At 39.9% G+C, this 24,664-nt stretch overlaps 1 protein-coding gene across 3 annotated transcripts in view; it reads left to right on the forward strand.

The window, feature by feature from the left end:
* Positions 1–24,276, forward strand: part of sardh (sarcosine dehydrogenase) — a 43,119-nt gene extending 18,843 nt beyond the window's left edge. For all 3 annotated transcript variants that reach the window (XM_039615700.1, XM_039615701.1, XM_039615702.1), the window contains 13 exons: positions 1,895–1,981; positions 7,309–7,399; positions 7,552–7,693; positions 10,717–10,800; positions 11,046–11,159; positions 11,502–11,640; positions 12,550–12,663; positions 13,471–13,618; positions 16,302–16,395; positions 19,882–20,044; positions 20,255–20,423; positions 22,786–22,921; positions 23,900–24,276. In XM_039615700.1, coding sequence (XP_039471634.1) covers positions 1,895–1,981; positions 7,309–7,399; positions 7,552–7,693; positions 10,717–10,800; positions 11,046–11,159; positions 11,502–11,640; positions 12,550–12,663; positions 13,471–13,618; positions 16,302–16,395; positions 19,882–20,044; positions 20,255–20,423; positions 22,786–22,921; positions 23,900–24,028 — 1,610 coding nt within the window. In that variant the 3' untranslated portion in view covers positions 24,029–24,276. The remainder of the gene's footprint in view (positions 1–1,894; positions 1,982–7,308; positions 7,400–7,551; positions 7,694–10,716; positions 10,801–11,045; positions 11,160–11,501; positions 11,641–12,549; positions 12,664–13,470; positions 13,619–16,301; positions 16,396–19,881; positions 20,045–20,254; positions 20,424–22,785; positions 22,922–23,899) is intronic.
* The last annotated feature ends 388 nt before the right edge of the window (positions 24,277–24,664 follow it).

A 24,664-nucleotide genomic window follows, 5' to 3' on the forward strand; every position in this document is an offset into this window, starting at 1 on the left:
GAACAGCCAGCCTGACGTTATGGTTAGGAGGCATTTACTGACCACAAACGGCTCGCTAAGTTTCAGTGTTGCACACAGCTGTTCTGAAGTCTCAGAGGACTCTTCCAAGCCTGACCAAACCTAAATGATAAATGGTGGCTTGCCAACTAAAAACACAGTATATGAAAAGTTCTGAGCCTTAGCCTTGTCACAATTCCTCCCCATCCTTTTATATCTTGTGCAAAACTAACACATCCTGTACTGTCAGACTGTCCACTGAATATAGAGACGCATTTCTTATTATATCCGCTGTCAGATGATTCGGCACTCAGACTGCTGATATCGTGATGAGATCTGAAGAAATCATATCTTAAATCATCTAATTTGTGGAAGATCTGCTGCCATGTTTGATCATGAATATCGCAAAAACTGTTAAAGACAAAAGCCTGAATTTTTCCCTGGCCTTTTGTATCGTAAAAATGAATCAGGATGTGGAATTTTGGATAGAGATATCAAACATGACTAGTTAAAATATGAAACATAAAATCAAGCTGTCCTGTAAAATCCCATATTTGAGCAAACACTAATAAAACATTGCAAAAGGAAACTAGAATTCTGAATGGTTTATAGTCGAGTTTCAGAATAATGCAAAATGAAACGTTTTGAATAGATTAACATGGAATTCTTGGTCACAAAAATGCTATTTTCAATTAACTTTCACAATGGATTGAGAAAATATGACAAGTTGTATCACAAAGACAAAAATATCAGTAGTTAGTCTCATCCAATTCTTGCAGGATTCAATCTGGAAGTCAATTGAATGATTTGTGCTTGCCTGTAGCAACTGTGGCATTAGGATTTGGGTTGGGTTTGGGGGTTAGGGTCTTGTATTGGAATACAGATCACACCAAGTGGACACGGCAACTTGACTTTGCTACTTACGTGAAAGTGGCTACTAATCCCTTTTTAACTACTTTGAATTGTTGTGCTATATTTATTTTCATATGTGAAAAGTCTTACATCAGTACTTGTTGGGTTGTTTGCGTTGTTATCGCCTCTTAGTATTTTAAACTTACCCTGAATTATAAGATCTCTGATGGGCATCAGATCTGGAAACTGTAGGTAGAGTATGTATCAAAATGAAAAATATGCAAATATTTAATGTTACTGAGCACGTTACTTTACTGATATTTTTGTTTTACACTTTGTCATGTTTACTCAATGCAGCATGAAATTTGGATTCCTTCTTCATATTTGTGACCAAGAATTTCATATTAAAAAGTATTTTGCATGCTTTATTCTGCATTATTGTGAAATGGGGCTATATACACTTCAGAAAATGTTAGTATTTGTATTTTGCAACGTGATGTTTGTTATTAGTGTGTGCTCGGATAAGGGACTTTACAGGACTGCGAGTTTTTTTTTTTCTTCATATCTTCAGTAGAAAATACTGTGACTTTTAAAAAAAATCTCTGTTCAAAATGACAGACCCTGATTCAAAGGAAAGGTCCGGGAAAATTTCAGGCTTTTATCTCTAGAAGTTTTTGAGATATTCATGCTCAGACATACCAGAAAAAATATATCTTGGAAAGTATTTGATTTATTTTGAAAAGTATGGGCATGTATCCATCTCCAATTTTTAGGCAAACCGGAGATGGATGAGCATAAAATCTTCTCAAAATTTGATGATTTGACATGGAATGACCCAAAGCCAGAGATGACACTGATAAAATAGCCAAAGTAGTCAAATATCCATCTATCAGTCCTTTTTCTTCTGCATATCCAATTCAGGGTCATGCGTGGGCTGTATCTTATCCGAGCTACCATAGGAGCTGAGGCTGACTCCTGTGACGAATCGAATAGAAAAATTTGGTTCCCACCTTTATCACAAAGTTTCTCTCTGTTATTGTTTCAGAGTCATTCACAGCAGACCATAAGCCTCTGATGGGAGAAGCACCAGAGGTCAGAGGTTTCTTCCTGGGCTGTGGCTTCAACAGTGCTGGTAAGTTCTGCATCAGCTGACAGCTGAGAGTCTGAAGAAATAAAATAGTCAGAGGTGAGAAAAGAGAGGAAGGGAGGCGGCGAGTGAGCGAGAATCCCTGAGAGTGCAAAGAAATCGTAGATTAAATGGTTGGCTTCATAAACTTTGCCTTAAAGAAACAATACATACACTGCACTCACTGCCTGTTTATGATAAAATACTTCATCTTTAATAGCTTTCCCTTGAGGAATCTATGAAATGGTTCTATGAAATGATTCCTCAAGGGGCGACAAAGGTCGAAGAAATCTTAGAAAACAAATGGGCAAAAATAATGAAGAAAATAAGCAAAGGGAAATGGCCAAAGAATTTTTTTCCCTAGACTTTGACCTAGCCTTCACCAGTCTCTGCGGGTCTCTCAAGGCACAAATGAATAATAGAGTGGTTTTCATTTTTCAGCTTTCATCGAGAACATACACATACACACTGGCACACACAGAAACAACCCAAGTAACTCCATTACTTCACTCAAGGATGAACTTTCTACTGACATTAGAGAAGGAGGAATGTGAGGATCTCAGCAGTCTGAAAAACAGAGAGAGGGGGCGTAAAGGGTAAAGTAATCACCATAAGCATTAAGACAATTCAGACAAAGCCTTTTTTTCTGCACAAGAGCAAAAGACTATGGGATCCGGCTCTGCAGTCCTGACAGACGCTTGGGAGACGCAGTGAAGTGAAGACCTGATGTGTGGGCATCTCGACACTCATATGTTACACAGACCTCCCTCTTCTGTATTTTCTTCTCCTTCAGAGGTGTAGTTGACTCCCTGCAAATTAATGAGTGGTCCTTGATGTTCACCACTGCTTTTCTATTCTGCAACCACTTAACCGTGAAATATTCTGTCCACCACGCTGATCAGAGTACTAACGCGTCCTTCGAGTACTGACTCATACTGTGCGTTTATACCTGAAAACAGTGGTAAAACTTGCCAATAGGCTACTTCTCATAAATATAATAAATTGTCATCAGTTTGGATTATTAATTCATGGCAGCTCAGTGAGCAAAAAGCTAAATGTTCAACAACCTCATGTGAGAGGCCGACCCCCATCTGTTATTCTCTGGTAATTAATAACTATAAAGTGAGCTTGGGACTATTGGCGTTATATTTTCTTTCCTACATTTACATAGAAACACAACCTGTGTAAATAGAGGTGGTTACAATGCTGTCATACCCATTTTATTTTTTAGTGTCATGCTGGGTACTAGCTCAGTGAAATGGACCTAGTATTACTAATATCACACCTGAGTCATTTTCACACATGCACAGCAGCCCTGAACTTTCCTAAACATTACATGGTGGAGCTGTGCTGCCTGCTCTATGGTACAAAATAAGTGTAATATCCCATGTAGCTTATGTGTGAATTAAGCACTTAATTGTCATGCGAATTCACAGACAGTGAGTGGGAGTCATGAGGCTGGTCTCCTGCGTGTGTTACCCGCTCACCAAAGGGAGCGCTTCCTATAGTGAGAAGACTATTTGCATGTCTTGCAAGTATATACTTTTAAAAACTAGAGTTTGGGGAAAGCAGCAATACGACCAGCAGCACAGAGGAGAGCGGGCATCAGTGATGCGGATACTGTCTAAGTCGGAGATTTAGTATGATGTGTAGATGTATTGCAGATGTGCAGCAAGTGTGGGAAGGCTAAAGCAGCTTAAATAGTGTGCCTTGCATAAGAAATTGGATGTGCAGAAAGGCATTTGGAACATCAGTTGATGTGGGCTGCCACTGAGATCAGCCGATCTGCTGGGACTGAGCTTGACTTCGTAGCCTGCCTGAACTGTGCTCGATTCGCACTCAGCATCCACACACACAAAGGAAACATTGATGTGGCATGTCGTCCCTTCTTCACACTCTCTGCATCTGTCACTCTTTCTTCCCCTGTCTTTATGCCCCTCTGACAAGGAAACGGCATCTTTCGCATTTTCAGTGACACGGCTGTCTTGGCTCAAGGCCGGGCACGGAGAGGCAGGAAAGTCCGGAGACCAAGGGGTCACATTTGATAGATTTTTAAAAAAAAAGCTCTTTACTTGCTGGAGCTAAATTTGGTCTCCAAGCAATCACCAAGCCTTCAGACTGGTTGAAGTTGTATTTGTTGCCTGGCAACCTTTGGATACTTATTCTTGGTGTCAAACCCATCATGCTGAACATTTAACTACTCTTGTTTATAAAGGTATTTTTTTTTTTGTTCTTTCTTTTAAAGCTATGAACTGCAGCACCTCTTACCCAGCTGCATCCCTGCCTCGCTAACAATCACAGGAATGAGCACCTTTATTATTTCTTATTGTGCACAATAAGAAATAATAAGGATACTGGTGATGATGTAAATCTTAGGAAAAAACTGTCTTCTGTTTTTTGGCCAACTGTGTTGGCTCATAAAATGGAAGCATTAGTGTGGATGTGAAGCCAAAAGAGGATCAAATTTCTAACTTAGAAAAATTATTGAAAAGGGCTTCATGAAACACACTCTCTACATTCTGAGGGGAGTATTATTAATTTCAAGGTGAAGAACATACTGACTCTAAAGTTCTAGTTATTTAAGTGCTGATTATATGTGCTATATTCAAATAACCAAAGCATTTAAGTAAACAGTTAAGCATTTGTGGCAGTACTTGGCTTTCTATGAGTTAGAAGAGAAGGTTAAAAACACTTAAATGGGTGAACTGTAATATATGAAATTGTGTATGAAGTACATGACCTTTTCTCCTTGTTGTGGAGGAGCTTTGGCTCATTCATCTTTACAACTTCGCTTTAGTTCATTGAGGTTTGCAGGCATTTGTTAATGTACAGTTCCTACAGCATTTGGGATTATTGTTCTGATGGATGACTCATCTTAGGCCAAGCTTTAGCTATCACACAGATGACCTCATATCAAGACCAGCATTCAAATGTTTAGCTAAATATCAAGACTAGGATTTTAGAGTACTGACTATCCTGGCTCTGAGGACTAATTCATTTAGTGTATCTTGTTTGTCTAACTTCTGAATAACACATCTTGATATGCAGCATGCTGCAGGAAAACAAATTCAATGTCGGGGGGAAAAATTAAATGCAGTGTTTACACAAAGAAATGCCTCTTTATAGATGCTGATAGACACATGTTTAAAATCTGGATGGAACCGACCATCCTCATTCAATTTCCAAAATGTTCAGTTGTAGCCAAATCATGTGTACACCAATCTGCTGAAGAGGATATTAGAAAAAGATTAAAAAAAACAATTGTGCATGTTTTCCTGCTCTTTCTTAGCAGCAGTGGTATTGCTGGCAGCACTGCTGTAAATGTCAAGAAGAAGAATCTGAGAGCCAGGAGAATAGATGATACATAATGACCGTGAAAGGGGCAAATATTTGCACAGCATAAACGAACAACAGCGCGAGGAAGGAAAAGGGACGGGTTAGAAGGGGACGACAGAATGAGTGGAAGCTCAAGCACGAGGATTTACAAGTATGGAAACTCGCACATCAACCCAGTTATCTCGAGTGACATTTATCAGTGCCACCTCGCCTTGCTGGCTGTCCCCACATTGTCTCGGGAGAACTTCATCAACATCCTCTCACCCCTCCTCCCTTTATCGCTCAACCCCTGCACCCATCCATCCATCCATCTGTCTAGCAAACCAGCCATTCAACTGTCCACCCGGGCTCGGAGTGACAGTGCCTGCAGATGAGTGAAGTAATGAGAGATAGAGGGAGAGGGGACGCTGTGAGAGATGGAGATGGAGGGATGACGGAGGGTTGCAAGGACACACTGTTCGTGCTGCTGCATATTGATGTTGTGGTTGCAGCACATGGGAAAGACATACACACAACACACACACATACCCTTGATAACTGCAAATTACCAGCAGCACAATGAAAGCGGGGGGTTGCTAAAAGGGCCCAGCTCATTAACCCGACAGTTTTGGGACTTGACAGATAAAATATTGAATTGCTGATGATTGTTTGTTGGTTGGGTTGAAAGATGCACAATGCTGCAGCCACTGGGTGCAGATGATGAGGTCACATTGCTCGGGGGCTCCTGTGAGCAAGAGTCAAAAGATGGAAGAAGGGTCAAAATAACCTTATGTAGATCATGTGCCACATAGGAGCCATATCAGAGGACATAAACTGCTCTGTTTCTTTTTTCCTTTCTTTTCTACAAATTAATGTGACTCTGTCCTCTAGGCAGGATGTAGGTGAGCAAGAAGGGGATTAGAGATCCGCTGTGACTTATTCAGAATATCCACAAAATAGTCTCTGTTTACAAAAAAAAAAAAAAAAGTAAAGTTCAGGACAAACATGGGAAAGATGTATATAAATAACAAAAGAGTGAACTTGGATAATAGTTCTGATGAAAATTTAAATTGTACAAAAGCTTTCTTCTTCTTTGCTCTTCCACTTCTTTCTTTGATTTTTTCGAAGGCCACACTGCACACAGTGCCAGAATATGATAAGTCTTTGGAAATCACGTTGTTGGCTTGAAAAACTATTTTGTGTCTGTTGAATTGTGCTATCTTTGGCATTTTCCATAGATTCAACTAAAGAAATGGGAAAAAAGAAGAAGATGTGTTTGTGTGATAGACTGCTAGTAACAAAATGCCTAAAGATGAAACTAAAAGTAGATTTTTTGCTAAGTTGTCTGTAACTAGTTCATCCTTTGTGTTGGGTACCTGATTGATTTGCAGGTCAGTGTTGAGTAGCTTAGCAAGCAAATAAAAAAGAATTCCCCTAAAAATGATTAAGGACTGGACTGAAAATGAGTGATGTTTCTTAGGACTTTTGCACAGTACTATGTGCTCATTTAATTATTATTATTATTACAGTTTAAAGCTTTGAACATTTGTCTGTCTCCTTTCTTATTAATTAAAATCTATTTTAGCATTTATTTTATGGGTTTTGGGTTGTCTTTAATTTCAAAAAGTGTAAATAAATGAACATTTTTAAATGATCAATATTTTTTCCCCTCTGGTCCTCATTCAGGGACCCAGTTTTGTGGTAACAATTGAATGGCTGGTTCATTGTACACCAACAATCATTTTAATTATCATAAAATTAAAAAATGTAGAAAATCCATGCACATTACAACTTCCCAGCATCCAAAAAGGCATCTTTGTTTGGTTACAGAAATATTGGCACTCATAATATTTACAGGCTTTACAGACAGTAAAGAAGCTATAATCTGCAATTATTTTATTCCGCAGTTACATAAAACTGGTTAATATTGTTTCAGCAGTAATAAAAAAATGAGCTGAATTTGACCAGGAATGCTTCTCCCATCAACATCTCTTTGATCCTTACACCTTCTGTTTCAGGTATGATGCTGGGAGGTGGTTGTGGTAGAGAACTGGCTCACTGGATCATACATGGCCGCCCTGAAAAGGACATGTACGGCTATGACATCAGGTACATCACTCCACAAAATCTACTCAAAATTCTTCAGATTATCACTTTAGCAAAAGGCAGCAGGAACTACAGTAAAAATGAAGTTTTAATGAAGTCTGAACGATTGTGACTTTTAATGAGCATCTTTTGAATTCGTCTCCCTCCTTTCTCAGGCGCTTTCATAACTCGCTGACAGACAACAAACGGTGGATCAGAGAGAGGAGTCACGAGTCGTATGCCAAGAACTACTCTGTGGTGTTCCCCTTTGATGAGCCGCTGGCCAGCCGAAACATGAGGAAGGATCCTTTCCACCAGGTAGGTCAGTGGCTTGATCGCCAGTGCAGACAGTTAATCACAGTGTTTCATGAAGAGTTCAAGGAAGTGACCCACATGCTTTGTCTTTGTGCTGGGAGTTAGTCACACTCCTTTCAGCTGTGGTGTGAGTCACGGATGAGTTTGAGATAAGCGCAGAAATGATAAAAGAACTACTGTATGAAAAGGTAGTCTAGCAAATGGTGACAGAGAGCACAGGACTCATATGCACGACTCAGGCACGGATGAAAAGTTTAAACCTTTTTATTAAAGTAAGGCAGGCAGAAGCTGGTAAGTAGGTGGGTGAAGGGCAAGAAGATACGCATGATTCTTTTTTCCTTTGAGATAAACATTAAGCCTAACCTTGGCTTCCTTAAAGCTCTTTTAGTTGGGTAACCGTCAGGGCATTTACTTACCGTGTCTGTCTTGATTTAGACAAACATATATGTTGGCTTGTGGACCAATATCCAGTCCATGTTTATCCCTGCATGTAACCTGACCTGTCATTTCTGATTTCTTCCTTCTGTTACCCGTCTAACTTTTCCACTTTTCTCCTTCAGTCACTCAAAGTTTTCTTCATCTATTCATTCAGGTTTTTGTAAGATTCACACAAGTCTGCTTCCCTTTTTTCTTCTTCTCGTAATTGTGTTGCTTTAGTTATTCTCATTAAAGTCTGCATTTTATGTGTTTCCCCTTTCTTTCTCTTTCTACACTTCTGCTACCACAACATCTGTCTGGCTAGCTGAGACAGAAATGTGCAGATAGGACAAATCTACATATAAATGATGCTGCTGAAACCCTAGCTTGTCACATTTCCATGTGTGTGGATGTCAAAAAAGGAACTTAAAAGACTTGTGAGAGATGTAGGCATACGAGTGTTTGTAAACTCGTGATTTGGGACACGGGGATCTCACTCTCTCATTCCATTGCCTTTGTTCAAACCTAGAGGCAGCTGATCCAAGCAGAAGGCAGTTAGAGGTGTAAGTTATCCCCAGCAGTTACATTTAATAATGCAACCCCTGCCAACATGAATCTAAATGCTACACTTAGCTTTAGTAGCCTGGTCTCAGATGTCTTTCAGCTTCCCCTCCCTCCTGAGCCTGGCACAAACTTTTAATGGGCCCCACTACCACACTTTATGCATTAATGATCCACTTAGACATGCTTTCCTGTTCCAGAATTCATTTACATTTAACTGTTGCAATTTGTACCCCCACTCGCAGATGCAGGCATCTTTTCATGAACGATTACTAACACAAATTCCATTAGTAACATTGTCAATTTGTCTTGTAGCTTATATCGTGTGCTTTCTCAGAGCTTGCTTCGTTTAAAGAACCAGAGCTCATATATATTACAATTTGTTTGGTTTTTTTAAGATTTTGAACAGAACAAATATATGAGGGGGTTTTCAACATCTGGCTTTTGCTCTTCACTATGAAATAAAAATAAAAATAATTTGTAATCACTATAACTTAAGTTTGTGTTATAGCCATTGGAAGATCTTGTTGTTTACTTGGACTTATGAGTATAGGTTTCTTTGTGTTGGGGAAATAGTAAAATAAAGTCAGACTGAGCAAAAAGTCTGTAAAAAGCAAAAGAATTTAAGCCTTACAGTCATGGTAAAAAGTACATACACCCTCTTTCAATTATACGGTTTAAATATTATGATTTAATCTGGTCGTTAGCAGATCTTTGAATCAAGGAAATAAAACCTGAGATGAACAACAATACCGAGTCTACCGTGGACTCTTCTGTATACTAAACCCATGTATACGCAAAATTGCGTCATGCAACAGGACAATGATCCCAAGCACAGCAGCAAATTTGTAACAGGATCAAGACGTTGCACCGAGTCAGTGCAACGACTAAAGTTTTAAAGAGTGGGACAAAAATTCTCTATGGCTAAATCTATTACTTCAGGTTAATGGTGATAAAAGTGGTTTGTATAAGCTTTTGCATCATGGGGTATACACATTTTTTCAAACAAAACAAATGACGTGGTGTAATATATTATGTTCTGAGGTTGCATTTAACAATTTTTAAGACCATGTAAGGACTAAATTTGGAAAATGTACAATCTTAGAATTGAGACAGTGTTTACTTTATTTTTTACCATCCATGACTGTCTAACACAACAACAAGTAATCTTTTCATGTGTAACACACCTGTGACCTTTCCTATTTAAAACAACACAAAGGTTTAATGTATTGTGGCTCGGAGGTACTTAAGGGTTGGATCAATCGGGGAAGCTATGCAAATAATGAGACTAGCTTTAAGAGGCAATATGGGATTATTTCAGAGCACATGCAGGCCATCTCTGACACTGCTGCTCACACGTTTTCTCCACCTCGGTAGCACAGATGGTAAATATAGCCTAGTGTGGGAAGTTTTGGCAAGAGACTGCTAGATGCCTGCTAGGAGCAGAGCATAGCAGAACATACCTACAAACTGTGGGCGACTGTCAGTTTAACAAGGAGCCCTGATATATCTTATCTAAAGACTGTTCAAGAAATAAGAAGTTTAATATTTCTGCAGCAGTTTATGGAAAACTAACAGTGTACTTTCACTCTTATCGATTCCTGTGATGTTAGATTAGAGTTTTAATGTTTAGGCCAGACAATTTTTTGCTTTTTTGACAAACTGTACTGTATTATCTTTATACTGACAATGGATCAAAAAACTGGGCGTGATGGGGGAAAAAGGTTTGCTTGTTGTGACAAAACCACAGAGAATTGTTATCACAGTACCTCTCAGCTAGAGTTTTTGAATTCATGCTGGAGAACAGAGCTTAAAGGAAATTGTAGTTAGATCCACAGGCGTCCAGAAATACAGCATCGACTGTGTTCATGTATGTTTTCTTCTTTTGTAAATTGTCAACTGTTTGCTTCCTCATTTAAAGTGTGAGAATGTGTCCAATATTTGTGTTAGTTCATCGTGTTGCCCTCTAGTGAATAAATAGCAATTCTTCAAAGACAGCCACAAACTGCTTTAGCTGTTCTGTGCTCTGTATGTGTGGTTGTTTTCAGGTGCTCACAGAGCAGGGCTGCATGTTCCAAGAGCGGCATGGCTGGGAGAGACCTGGCTGGTTCAACAAAGAAGGACCTGCTCCTGTGAGAAACACACTTACACTGCACATATTCTGAATACTATACATAGTCGCAGGCACACTTTTATATAATTGCCCCGGTGATATTTTTTTCAGAAGCCTCGCTGGATAGAGGCTGTTAGAACATACTGACTGCCAATAATGGATGATGCTACCACAGTGTCTGGCCCAGTTCTACATCCTGCCTTGTTTCTTGCAAAACAGTAATGATTAATTAGCTTCTAATTGTTTGTGTGTCATATTGCACAGGTTAAAGACTATGATTATTATGGAGCTTACGATGTGAAGAGGAATGAAAAGTACAAATACGATGAACTGCTGGGTCAAGAGTACACCTTTGACTTCCCTCCACATCATGACGTGGTAAGACACAGTACTAAGAGCAAATGGTATGTGTGGCTGAGCGTGGGTGATCCATAGTGCAGTATTACCGTGCGGTCAGAGGAGTATAAACGCACTGAAGGCTTCTAAGGGGAAGTCGGTGAGTTTAATGGTGTTTAAATGGTATCGAGGGAGAAAGCACGCTAACTCAGCAGCTTGCAGGATTAAATTAGAGGAGGGAATGCTAACCTTGATGAATGTTGCCTTCAGGGATCTGACAATAACATGCATTCTTCTTAGAAACATCATGCTTTGCAGAGTTGGGACAGTTTGTTTTTATCCTTTTACTATTATGTTCTTTTTGTTTGTTTTATTTTTATTTAGATTAAGAATGAGTGCCTCTCATGTAGACACAGTGTGGCTGTGTTTGACATGTCCTACTTTGGAAAGTTCTATCTCACTGGACCCGATGCCAAGAAGGCAGCTGATTGGCTGTTCACTGCTGATGTCAACAAGAAGCCAGGTCAGAGGAAAAAAAAAAGAAAAAGAAAGATTGACAGAATAAAAAGGGCAGCTACGTGGATAGAGTTATGAAAAAGATGCCAACAAGCGAGGAATAACAGCCTTCTACACAGGACTTCTAAATACCAGCATGTAATGTGTCTGGTATGCTGTTAACAGTGGCGACAAACTGCCTCATTTTCTTGTATTCTTGTCACAATCGGCAAACTGACAGCCGTGTCTGAATCCTACCATTGTGCAGATGTGAAAATGGAAAGCTGCGTTCTTTACATTTCTACTTTTTTGGCCCCAGAGCCTTTCCAGAAGTGAGATCAAGTTCTGAAGAAGTGAGAAGACAGATAATCCTTTTAGTTTTAAGCCTCTCTGTTACTTTGCTCTGTGGGTTTAGAAAATGTATGACACCGGCATCTGCTGAGGTTCAGCACACTCGCATCTTTATAACTTACATTTATAAAAGAAAAAAGAAATACATTTCCTGTTACTTATCACAGAAAGCAAACTCAAAACAGCTAGAAGTCTGAGCTAAAGTAAAATCAAAATCAAGGGAAAGGTTAACCCCTCTTTTTAAAGAAAGAAACAATCACAACAAACATCCAGCGTCACATAGGAAGTAAATTACAACACCTATTTCCCATTTTTCCAGCAAAAAATAAAGAAATGAGGTGTGGCTCAGGACTTTTGCGCTACAAAAAAGCAGAGTTTTATGAGTTAACAGGATCAGAGCCCCGATTATTGTTCCTTCAGAACAACTAAGTAGTGAACTTAGTGTCAGTACACTTGAATGTATTAAATATTCATCCCTGTTCACACATAGAGCACGCTTCCATCAGTTTGTTTCCACTCGACAGCATACTTAAAATATGTCAGCAAAGTCTGCAGCACGTATTAATTGTTTATGTGTGTGTTGCAGGTACCACTGTGTATACCTGCATGCTGAATAAAAGAGGAGGGTCAGAGGCCGACCTGACTGTGAGCAGACTGGAGCCTGGTGCTGCCAACCTGCCCCTGGCACCAGAATCCAACGGTGAGAAATAGTGCGTAAACGTGTGTGTTTCACAGTTATTTTCTGTACTCTTTACCTATTACTGTTATTTCATTCATCTCCCTATCTCCACATCACTATTTGTCATCTTAGCTGTTGTATTTTGCTTATTTGCGTTAAAAATGTGCCATTCTGTTTTATCTTATTTCAGACTTATTGTTATTTTTTTCCTATATGTTGTTTGTGTTTCTTTCGCCCAATCAGTACCGTTTATCCACCGTTATTAATTATTTTTACTGTTGTCTCACTCAAAATAAGAGAATATCGTGAAAGATGTGTCGCCTTTCAACATTACATAGCAGTAGCTTGTTTCTTTATGTTGCCATTTTGACTGCACCACATCAAAAAAAGCCCGGAAAATAACATCTGTTCAGGTATCCCTTATTTCTATTACCACAGCTGCTGATTTAAACAAAAAACCAGGGTGCACATGAATCACAGGAGATAAATTAATTTATTAAGTAATTAATGTTACGTAATGACATCTTAGGTGGGAAGCGGCAATTAAAATTCCATGAAAAAGTTGCTGCCGCCCTATTAATTATGCAAATTTCTTGGCAAGTTCTGCTGAATATATCTGCATAAAGTTAGTGGAAGGAGTCAACAGAGTCAACTTTCAAAACATCTTAATGTAATAACCTCTGTTATCTCATCATCAGATCACCTAATGTAGCTGTCAGCTGAGATTCTTCATACTTGTGATTACGAACTGTATGCTATAGATAAAGCTGTTTCGTGTGTCTTTCTCTTTCTTATACTTGACCTGATCGCCATCTATCTTTGCTCCAGGTGATGCATATTACCTGGCCATTGGAGGCGGTGTGGCAGAACACAACTGGAACCACATTAGAACAGTTCTTCAGGATCAAGGCTTTCGCTGCCAGTTGACGGACCACTCTGAGGACATGGGGATGATCAGCATCCAGGGGCCCAAAAGGTGGGGAAAGAAAAGGGGTTAGAAATGAATGTCAATGATGACTGGAATGAACAATTGAAGGTGTGTATCCAACTGTTAAGAGACTGTAGGGTACTGAGACAGGTTGGACCTTTGATATCCACTTTGACCTGCAAAATCCTTGTAAACCTTGTGAAGTTCAGGACACCTGGGGTACCTTGCTCAGAATGCAATCTACTGCATGATATCACCTCATCGTACATTTACTGGTTAGATTATGTTTTTTAGGGCTTCTCAAGTTCACTCTTCTGCACCTCAGAGCCGAAAATAATGAATCCCATGAAGGTTTGCATCAGCTTCCAAGTTGAACACTAGTGATGAGTTTCAAGGATTAAGTGTCAATTCTGCTATCTTACGTAAATAATTTTCATCAGACTCCGTCAATGATGCAGTTTGTCAGAGATTTAGAGAAAATGGGTGCAGTGATTTACTGAAACACGTGCAGACACACACGGAAATCCATTATATAAGGCAAAAACAGAGTTGCACTAATGGAAAGTTCTGCAGGCTTCTTGAAGGACATTCAAAGCTCTGCTTTGGATGCTGGATGATTTTTGCTCCCCTCAAGATGATCACAAGCTGCTTCAATAATGTTGAGATTTCAAATTTGAGTTCATCACTCCATAAGACCTGTTGTCACATAGCAACTATTTCTTCAGCTTCAACCATCAACATCATCTTGATTTCTTAATCTACGGATTCAAATTTGTGCACGGTGCAAGTAAAAATCTTACTGCAGATATGGAAGGAGATCAACGCTTTCTTTATCCTTCCCACAGTTTCCCTTTGCTCAACACTCAAATAGTGAAGCTATACCACCTTTACCTATTCCTTATCTTATTCTCTGCACTCCACATCTATCTTTTTCTTCCCCTCTCACCTCCTCTCCTCCCCAGCTCACCGCCCTCTGTCTTTGTTCTTCCCTCTCACCAGCAGCAGGGTTAGTCCACTCTGTTCCCTGTGTGGGTTTTGTCGATTTCTTTTCCTTGAGGCTTTGCTTCTCTCTCCTGTTCTCCTAAGTTTCTTTTCTCTGTCTCTGTGGATTGTATCCACATCTTTCTCACCCCCCCGTGCTCAGTTGCCCATTCTCAGTGTCATCTTCACTTTTTTTTCTAGGTTTATCCCTCTTGCTTTTATTGCTTACGTCAAACTGGAAACCACTGCGTCATTGCTAGATAGCCCAGTATGTGCTCTGTGTGTATGTGCTCTCTGTGTGTGTGTGTGTGTGTGTGTGTGTGATTTTATATGCTCATACACGCAAGACAATATCTATGATGATTGTGGAGTTCATTGACTTTTCTTTAGCATCCAAAGCACATTTATTTCATGAGTGTGCGTATTTTCACCCGTGAATGATTCCCTCTATGTTTGTGTGTGTTTGTGTGCCTGTGTGTGTGTGTGTGTGTGTGTGTGTGTGTGTGTGTGTGTGTCTGTAATTTAGAAAAGACTGGCATCTGTGTTGCCTCTCTGCGCACATTACTGTAATCATTTTTAGCTCCTCTGTATTGTTTTTGCCACATTTGAGAAATTCAGCATTTTTGGGGTTTTGTTTTCTTACGAAGCAAATTGATCCCTTTAGAGCATGAGGAGAGGAGCGATTGCAGCATTTATGGAAATGTGTTTGCCCGTGTTTTCCCTCCCTGAGTCGTCTCATTCAAATTCACTCAATAAGGGGAGTCTTTAAACTTGCAGCCTTTCTCTCACGCAGCTTTGGCAGTGCGTTCCGGTGGGCAAAAGTAGTGCTTAACCACTCGCTTTTGCAATTATGCACCTTGTGCGCTGTATAATGGATGAAATTATGTGACGTCCTTTAATCGAGCCTTGTTTGTGTGGATGCGGATTCTCAGACGCACAGCTGAGAGCCACAGTGATGCGGCAAGTAGGAGAAACAAATTGGTGGTTGCGAGTGCCCCTTTTGCCAAATACGCAAACACACATACAAAACAGAGCAATTCACTGATTATATATAGCTAATTAGCCTTTGCTGTTGGGCTCTTAAGTTCAGTGAGAAAGGGATGGGAGGAACTGGAAAATGGCACAAAGCAAATTATTATTAGCCCCACACATGCATGCAGACCTGCACACATACACATGTTAGAAACCCTACATATTCCAGCTATATTTCTGCAAGGAACTTTAACAGCATTTATTTATTTTATTTACGCATTTATTTCTTTTGAATTAGAGGACACCCCTCCACTTGCATTCCTAACCCTTCCCCTGATATCTTCATCCCTGGCTTCTTGCCACAATGTTACAAAAAATATCTCTTTGACGAGGCCTCACACATTGTATTCTCTACCTGCCCACTCACAAACATACAAATGTACAAGCAGCACAGTGAGCTAAACTTAGCCCCCTTTTTTTTGTTACTGTTGACTCATTTTTTTTATGTAATATTGATTTGTGTGTGTGTGTGTGTGTGTGTGTGTGTGATGTGTGTGAGTGTATGATTGTGGGAGAAGAGCTGGTACATTTTTGGATTGTTCCAGCATTATTTGTGCTGGGAAAACGTATACCAAAATATCAAAATAAATACGTAAAAAATGTCGACAATAATTGTGTTTTCTGCACTCTGGTTGCACAAATGCAGTTGAAAAATGTGTTGAATGACTGCCAGAGTTTCTTCTTCTTATTGTTTTTTTTTTTTTTCCCTTTTTTGCAGCCGGGAGGTATTACAGGAGGTTTTAGACACAGACCTGAGCAACGAAGCTTTCCCCTTCTCCTCACACAAAGTTGTTAATGCAGCAGGACATCAGGTGACAGCACTCACACACCCGTTACATGCACACACACATGTGCACGATGGATGCTCTACATTTCTGTGCTTCAAAATAACCCTGTCTGTCTTTGTTAAATGAAGAATGCAGTTAATTAAAAATGCCACTATGCAAATTGCATGCTGTTGAGTGAAACAGTATTTTTTTTTCTTTTTTTCTTTAAAAGGTTCAGTCATCAAAGATTGTACACTGTGTGTAGGAGGAACAGATGGTGTGTCTCAAGGCGTCCTTGTGACTTACTTGCATGTCAAGTCTGTCCAAAATTTATGTATTTTTTTTCACATTCCACCTTTTCTTCCTTCGTCCCTGAGGTCTACTGACTCAAAACAAAGTTTATAAGGATGTGGCTTAGAAGCACATGGGAAACTCTTTGTATTCATACCATGGTACAAATAAAAGACCAATCACGATTATTAAAACATTTGGTTGGTATCTTAAGGGAGGGATGGAGGTGCAGTTGCCATAGAGGAAAGGGAAAAGGAGCAAAAATGATGCTCATACACTCATTTTTAGCTGTCTTTTTATAAATTTTTCAAGAAGTGATGCAGTTAAGTGTGATCATCCTTTGCCTTTGACCTCCACAGACTTCCTGCCCTCAAAAAAAAAAAAAGAGCATGTTGTACCGACACATGCAGCGACACATATGTCCACACACGTACCCGCTCTCTCTTCGTTGGTCTTGCATGAATTATGCAGCGCTCTGGTGGTTGCAGTCAGCATCTTCTCACAGCTCTGCAGGAGTGTTTGTGTTGCTTGTGTGCAAGTGTGCCGTTTGTGTTGTCTTCCAGCTGGTTTCTGGCCTTGTCTGGGTGACATTTTAATGGCTGCACTGCTGTGAGACCAGAACCCTCTGCTCCCCTCATAGCTCATTAGACTCTCTCTGTCTCTTGCTCTCTCCTAATAGCAAATGTGCAGCATGTATGGAGGGAGATACAAATTTATGTGTAGATGCAGTCTTGTACACATGTCAGCCTTTTAGCTATCTGTCTTTGATTTTTGCCTGGTAAATGTATAATTGGTGGTCACTCATGTGCTTTAGTGTGTGTTTTGAATATATGCAGGCATACATGTACCTTCCCCAGAGCTTCATGCGTACATATGGGACTCAGGGTGATCCCTACATGGCCAGATGGCCTGGCTGTCACTACACCTACTGGGGAAACTGTTGTTTTCTCTCCACGTTTTTTTATTTGCTCTCTCTCATATTTTTTTTAGTTTTTTTTTTAGATGTGATCTTTCTTTCTCCTTTTCTCTCACCTAGATTTGATGTGATTTCATTTTAAAGAGCAATATGGGATTTGTCACCTGTGTGTTGTTCTCATATTGTTTCATTGTAACATTGTACACTCACTCGCCACCTTGTTAGTTACATCTGTTCAACTGGTCATTGCTGAAAATATCTAATCAGCCAGTCATGTGGTAGCAAATCGATACATTTAGGTATGCAGTTGACCTGCTGAAGTGCAAAACAAGCATCGGAATGAGGTAGACGGATGATTTATGTGTGACCTTGAGCCAAATGGGCTGGTCTGAGTATTTTAGAAACTGAAGATCTACTGTACTGGGATTTTCCCCAGAGAACCATCTCTAGGGATCGATCTGAAAAAGAGAAAATAACCAGTATGTCTGAGCAAAAATGCCTTGTTGATGCTTTGCTCGAGGTCAGGAGAGTGGTCATACTGCTCTGGGCAGATGAAATAACCACTTGTTACATTCGAGGTAGGCAGAAGATCATCCCTGAGTGCACAACACGCCAAACACTGACGTAGATAGAGCTACAGCAGCAGAGGACCATTGTACAGGTGCCACTCGTATCAGCAGAGAACAAGAAACTGAGCCTACAATTTGCGTTAGCGCTCCAAAATTAGACAATAGAAGATTGGAAAATCATTATCTGGTCTCAGTCTGAATGTCTGCTATGACATTTAGATGATGGGGCCAGAATTTAGAGTAAACAACATGAAAACATAGATCCATCCTGCCTTGTATTAACAGTTTGAGGCTGGTGGTGTTATAATGGGGTGGGGACATTTTTTTTTTTTTTGACACATTTAGGCTGCTTAGCACCAACTGAGCTTTGTTTAAACACAACAGCCTACCTGAGTATTGTTGCTGACCATGGCTATCCCATTATGACCACTGTGCACCCATCTTCTGATGGCTACTTCCAGCATGTATCGCATCATGTCACAAAACTTAAATCATCTCAAACCAGTGTTTTGAACATGACAATGACTAATGACTATACTCATGGTCAGATCTCAATCCAACAAAGCACCTTTGGGTTGAATCAGGAGATTCACATCATGGATTTGTAGCCAAAAAATCTGCAGCAGCTGTGTGATGCTGTCATGTCAATACGGACCAAAATCTCTGAGGAATGTTTTCAGTGCTTTGTTGAATCTGATACAAATTAAGGCAGCAGAGTAAGTCTTGTCATGATTAAGTGGCATATTCTGGATTTTTAAAGCTGTTACTGATAATGCAACTTGATTTCAGATCTTTACATGTATTGCTCGTTTTTTCCCCTCCCTGGTGGTTAACGTTGTAATGAAGACACATTGCCATACATAATTATGATATATAACATGTACATGTACTGGGACTTCTTGTTACATTACTGACACATTATATATATATTATTGTAGTGAAAAAGGAACTGAGGGAAGGTATCTACATGGTTTAATCTCATTTCACTCCCATTTGTTTCACTGAGACAAAGTTAAAAATGAAAATGGCTCTCACTGTTGTAGCAAACTGCATAAAATATTAGATTATTATAACCACTACATAGCCATTCTGCTGGCTGACATTTTTGCTTTATTAATTTCACACAGTTTTCTGTAAGGGTGTGAGGGCACTTTAGCTTACATAATACCATAGAAGAAAAAATAGAAGGACAAGATTTATGTGCAGATTTTCACTTTGCAAAAATAAAATAACAGGATACACACTCTGTACTCACTGCGCAGTTTTCATCAGTTGTCAGAAGGTAAACAGATTGCAGTTGCTTCTCCTGAGCCGTTCACTGGAGTTTTTTCTCCTTTTCCTTTTTCCGTATTTTTTGCTGTGAAGATGATGAACGTTAACGCGATCTTTATTAAAAAAGACAAACTATAAAGAATGACACACAGATTGCAAAATGCTTTCCATTTTCCTTTTGATTCATAGCAACGTCTTTCATACCTTCAGTATGATTGTATTTTCCCTCCTGTCCTTTCTTGTGCACCTTGTATCTTCGTACATCTGTCCTCATTTTTCTCTTCTGTTTTCTGGCTTTCTGTGAAGCTGCTATTGGTATTAAAATGAATTCCATGTAAATTTGGGCCTTAAGGATGAAGTGTGTGTGTGTTTGTGTTTGTGTGTTTGTGCATGAGTGAGCACAAAAAGAGGAATGGCAGCTCGGTCCTCTTTGTGCATCTCTCCATCTTCTAAGCCTCCTCTCTGCCCCCTCTCTCATCACAGGTGCGAGCTATGCGCCTGTCATTTGTCGGAGAGCTCGGCTGGGAGCTGCACATTCCCAAAGACTCCTGCCTTCCAGTCTACCGTGCTGTCATGGCTGCTGGTGCAAAGCACGGCATCATCAACTCAGGCTACAGAGCCATCGACTCGCTCAGCATAGAGAAAGGTAACTTGTATTTAAAGGTCATAAATGTATAACTATAATATCCAATCTAGCTCAGGTAGGATTTGACTAGTAAACAAAACAACTGAGTCTACATTTCTTTTAATAAACATCCAGCATGGAACTCAGCCAAAGTTTTCTTTTAATAATATTGTACCAAATATGCAGTAAACATGGCTTTTAAAATAATCTTCGGTGTTTCTTGTTTTTAAGGCTACAGGCATTGGCACGCCGACCTGCGCCCTGATGACACACCATTGGAGGCGGGGCTAGCCTTCACCTGCAAGCTGAAGAGTTCAATCCCTTTCCAGGGTCGTGATATGTTAGAGAAACAGAAGAAGGAGGGACTGAAGAGGCGCATCGTCTGCTTCACCACTGATGAGTCAGTAGAGCTTCTGTCGTGACATGATATTTTAGTCATCAGAAAGAAATTAAGAAAATTAAAAAGGGGGGGGCGCATTTATAGATGTAATTTAAATATTTTCAGCAGCAAAGCAACCATCCATGTTATTCCCAGGCAACAGGATCATTATATTTAATAATGGTGCAGTGAAATAAAATCAAATATACAGGGAGTGCAGAATTATTAGGCAAGTTGTATTTTTGAGGAATAATTTTATTATTGAACAACAACCATGTTCTCAATGAACCCAAAAACTCATTAATATCAAAGCTGAATGTTTTTGGAAGTAGTTTTAGTTTGTTTTTAGTTTTAGCTATTTTAGGGGATATCTGTGTGTGCAGGTGACTATTACTGTGCATAATTATTAGGCAACTTAACAAAAACAAATATATACCCATTTCAATTATTTATTTTTACCAGTGAAACCAATATAACATCTCCACATTCACAAATATACATTTCTGACATTCAAAAACAAAACAAAAACAAATCAGCGACCAATATAGCCACCTTTCTTTGCAAGGACACTCAAAAGCCTGCCATCCATGGATTCTGTCAGTGTTTTGATCTGTTCACCATCAACATTGCGTGCAGCAGCAACCACAGCCTCCCAGACACTGTTCAGAGAGGTGTACTGTTTTCCCTCCTTGTAAATCTCACATTTGATGATGGACCACAGGTTCTCAATGGGGTTCAGATCAGGTGAACAAGGAGGCCATGTCATTAGTTTTTCTTCTTTTATACCCTTTCTTGCCAGCCACGCTGTGGAGTACTTGGACGCGTGTGATGGAGCATTGTCCTGCATGAAAATCATGTTTTCTTTGAAGGATGCAGACTTCTTCCTGTACCACTGCTTGAAGAAGGTGTCTTCCAGAAACTGGCAGTAGGACTGGGAGTTGAGCTTGACTCCATCCTCAACCCGAAAAGGCCCCACAAGCTCATCTTTGATGATACCAGCCCAAACCAGTACTCCACCTCCACCTTGCTGGCGCCTGAGTCGGACTGGAGCTCTCTGCCCTTTACCAATCCAGCCACGGGCCCATCCATCTGGCCCATCAAGACTCACTCTCATTTCATCAGTCCATAAAACCTTAGAAAAATCAGTCTTGAGATATTTCTTGGCCCAGTCTTGACGTTTCAGCTTGTGTGTCTTGTTCAGTGGTGGTCGTCTTTTCAGCCTTTCTTACCTTGGCCATGTCTCTGAGTATTGCACACCTTGTGCTTTTGGGCACTCCAGTGATGTTGCAGCACTGAAATATGGCCAAACTGGTGCCAAGTGGCATCTTGGCAGCTGCACGCTTGACTTTTCTCAGTTCATGGGCAGTTATTTTGCGCCTTGGTTTTTCCACACGCTTCTTGCGACCCTGTTGACTATTTTGAATGAAATGCTTGATTGTTCAATGATCACGCTTCAGAAGTTTTGCAATTTTAAGACTGCTGCATCCCTCTGCAAGACATCTCACTATTTTTGACTTTTCTGAGCCTGTCAAGTCCTTCTTTTGACCCATTTTGCCAAAGGAAAGGAAGTTGCCTAATAATTATGCACACCTGATATAGGGTGTTGATGTCATTAGACCACACCCCTTCTCATTACAGAGATGCACATCACCTAATATGCTTAATTGGTAGTAGGCTTTCGAGCCTATACAGCTTGGAGTAAGACAACATGCATGAAGAGGATGATGTGGACAAAATACTCATTTGCCTAATAATTCTGCACTCCCTGTATGTTTTATTCCAGAGCCAAAGATGGGAACGGTGAAACATTTTAACTAACATAAATGTTATCTTTAGATATATTATGTTTAAGTAGTTCTGATTATTAATAATTCAATATTCTTATTTTATGAAGTAAATAATACATGTACCAAAAAAATACAAAACTTTTCATTTTCTGAGACCTGAGGCTGTATTTATACACCAAACAACCACATTATTAAAACCACTGACAGGTGAGATGAATAACATTGATTATCTCGTTACAGTGGCAGTTGTCAAGGAAATGAGGTATTTTAGGTTGCAAGTGAACAGTCGGTTATTAAAGTTGATGTGCTGGAAGCGGGAAACTCTGACCGACTTTGACAGCAGTCAGCTGTGATGGCGGGGTCTGAGTTTCTCAGAAAGGTCTTGTGGGCTGTTACTGGTATGCACTGGTTAATATTTATCAAAAGCGGTCCAAAAGAAACAAATCCAGTGAACCAGCAACAGGGTTGCAGAAGCAGAGAGGGTTATATTGTTGAAAACTTGACAGTCTTTCATTGTCAAATGTCAAAATCTTTGCAACTTTGTTTTGAGATAAAACTGTTATCATTATCTGCATCTCTTACTCTGTGGCTTTTAGAAAAGTCCCGATGTTTGGTCTGGAGGCCATTTACCGCAATGGTGTTCCTGTTGGTCACCTCCGACGTGCCGACTATGGCTTTTATATCGACAAAACTATTGGTTATGGATACATCCGCAATCCAGATGGAGGAGTGGTAAGTGCCTTAAAAGCACCAACACACTGCAGTGCCCACACTTATTGTTCTGACCACTTTCTCTCCCATTTTCCAGTGTTTGTGTTAAAATATGAAAATGACAGAGATCTGAACCGTTGTGAAAAAAAATGTGTCGAGTTTACTACAGAAAACTAAAATGATCACACGAGCCGATGTCATAACTGAATATTAGACAGATTAGATTAGTAGCTAAGGTTGTGTGCAGCAGTTGACTTGTGATTTTAATATCTGCTTAGATATGTGTCATATGTCCCTGCATGTATTTCTGCATTTAAATTCTTCTCAAGGTTTTTCTTTGATTCGTTGTAAGCAAGTAGTATGCACGCTTATGGTTAGCCTGAGGCTCCAGGACATGGAGCATGTGTCTGTCAGTGAATGAAATCGAGACACAGTGACAGATTAGTGGGAGAGTCGGGGAGTCAGTCAGTGAAAATTAGCACTTGGTGTTACGAGCGAGCTGACACTGAGTCATGAGGGAATTGATAGCTTCCTGTGCTTTAAAACTCCTGCAGTTAAATTGTCCGTTCTGGAATAATCTGCCTGCTCGGAACAGTATTTTTATCCCCGTCTGTCCACAACTAACAAGTAATGGTGTTCCTATGACTTGTCAGTTTTTAGTGATACTTGCACACAAGCATTTACAACCAAACTGTGCTCAGGGTCAGGGTTTTATTTGTCATCTTACGGACTATATACGAAACGATCCATCACAAATCGCACAGTCACAAATGGCATTGTATGCGATTTGTGAATTGTGATGGAACGTGAGCCCGATGAGCTGCTCCGTCATTCTGGTTTACAAAGTACGTGGATTCCTGCTCATCTCTTTTCGCTCCCTTGTCATTTTCATCTTTACTGTGTCCTTGTTTGACACATTTGAAATTCTCTTGCTTATCGTTCTGTCTTTTTTGTGTTTTATGACTTATCATCTTCACTCACCGTCTCTTTCTTCATCAGGTGAGCGCTGACTTCATAAAGAGTGGTGAGTTTACCCTGGAGAGGATGGGAGTAGTATACAAGGCCAAAGCACACCTCAAATCTCCTTTTGACCCTGAGAATAAGCGTGTCAAGGGCATCTATGATTGAGAACGGATCACACATGTAAAAACTGACGAAAAACACACCAGCTACAGAACGGCACCAGAGTTGGAGCGATTTACAACCTTTTGTACGAGCAGCTGTTTTTGTCTTCTGTCAAATACAAGTTCATCTCAAATGTTGTTAATTTTGTTCTGATTTGATTGGACTCATGGGCGTATGATCGATTTTATGCTCATTTGTAAAATGTTGCATGTTGAAAGCTGGTGAAAAATGTGCATCGGTGAAAATCAAATGTGACTGGATTGTTAAGGGTGCTTCTGTTTCTCGTCTCCACGTTTTTATATCCACTCTGAGAGTAACAGCACTCTGTTTGAATCGTCATGCAAGTACTAATACCATGAAAACGTTCAAGGGATACACTGATCGTATTATCTCTAAGAGTCGAGGGATTTGTGGTCCAGATTGCCTTCATCTTTCCAGGGTTTAACTTAAGAACTTTAATAACGGATGATGTATTTTAAACCGTTTTTTTGAAATAATAACTAAAACATCTGTTGGTTGTTTATGTCAAAGGATCAACAGCCAGATATAGTAAAAACAGTTAACTGTTAATCTGCAACTAACTCTGTTAGTAGAGTTTTCAGTGCAACTCTTTGGATAGAATTTGGTCAGGTGTGTGTG

Source organism: Oreochromis aureus, linkage group 7 (assembly GCF_013358895.1).
Source record: "Oreochromis aureus strain Israel breed Guangdong linkage group 7, ZZ_aureus, whole genome shotgun sequence".
In the NCBI taxonomy this organism is placed as follows: domain Eukaryota; kingdom Metazoa; phylum Chordata; class Actinopteri; order Cichliformes; family Cichlidae; genus Oreochromis; species Oreochromis aureus.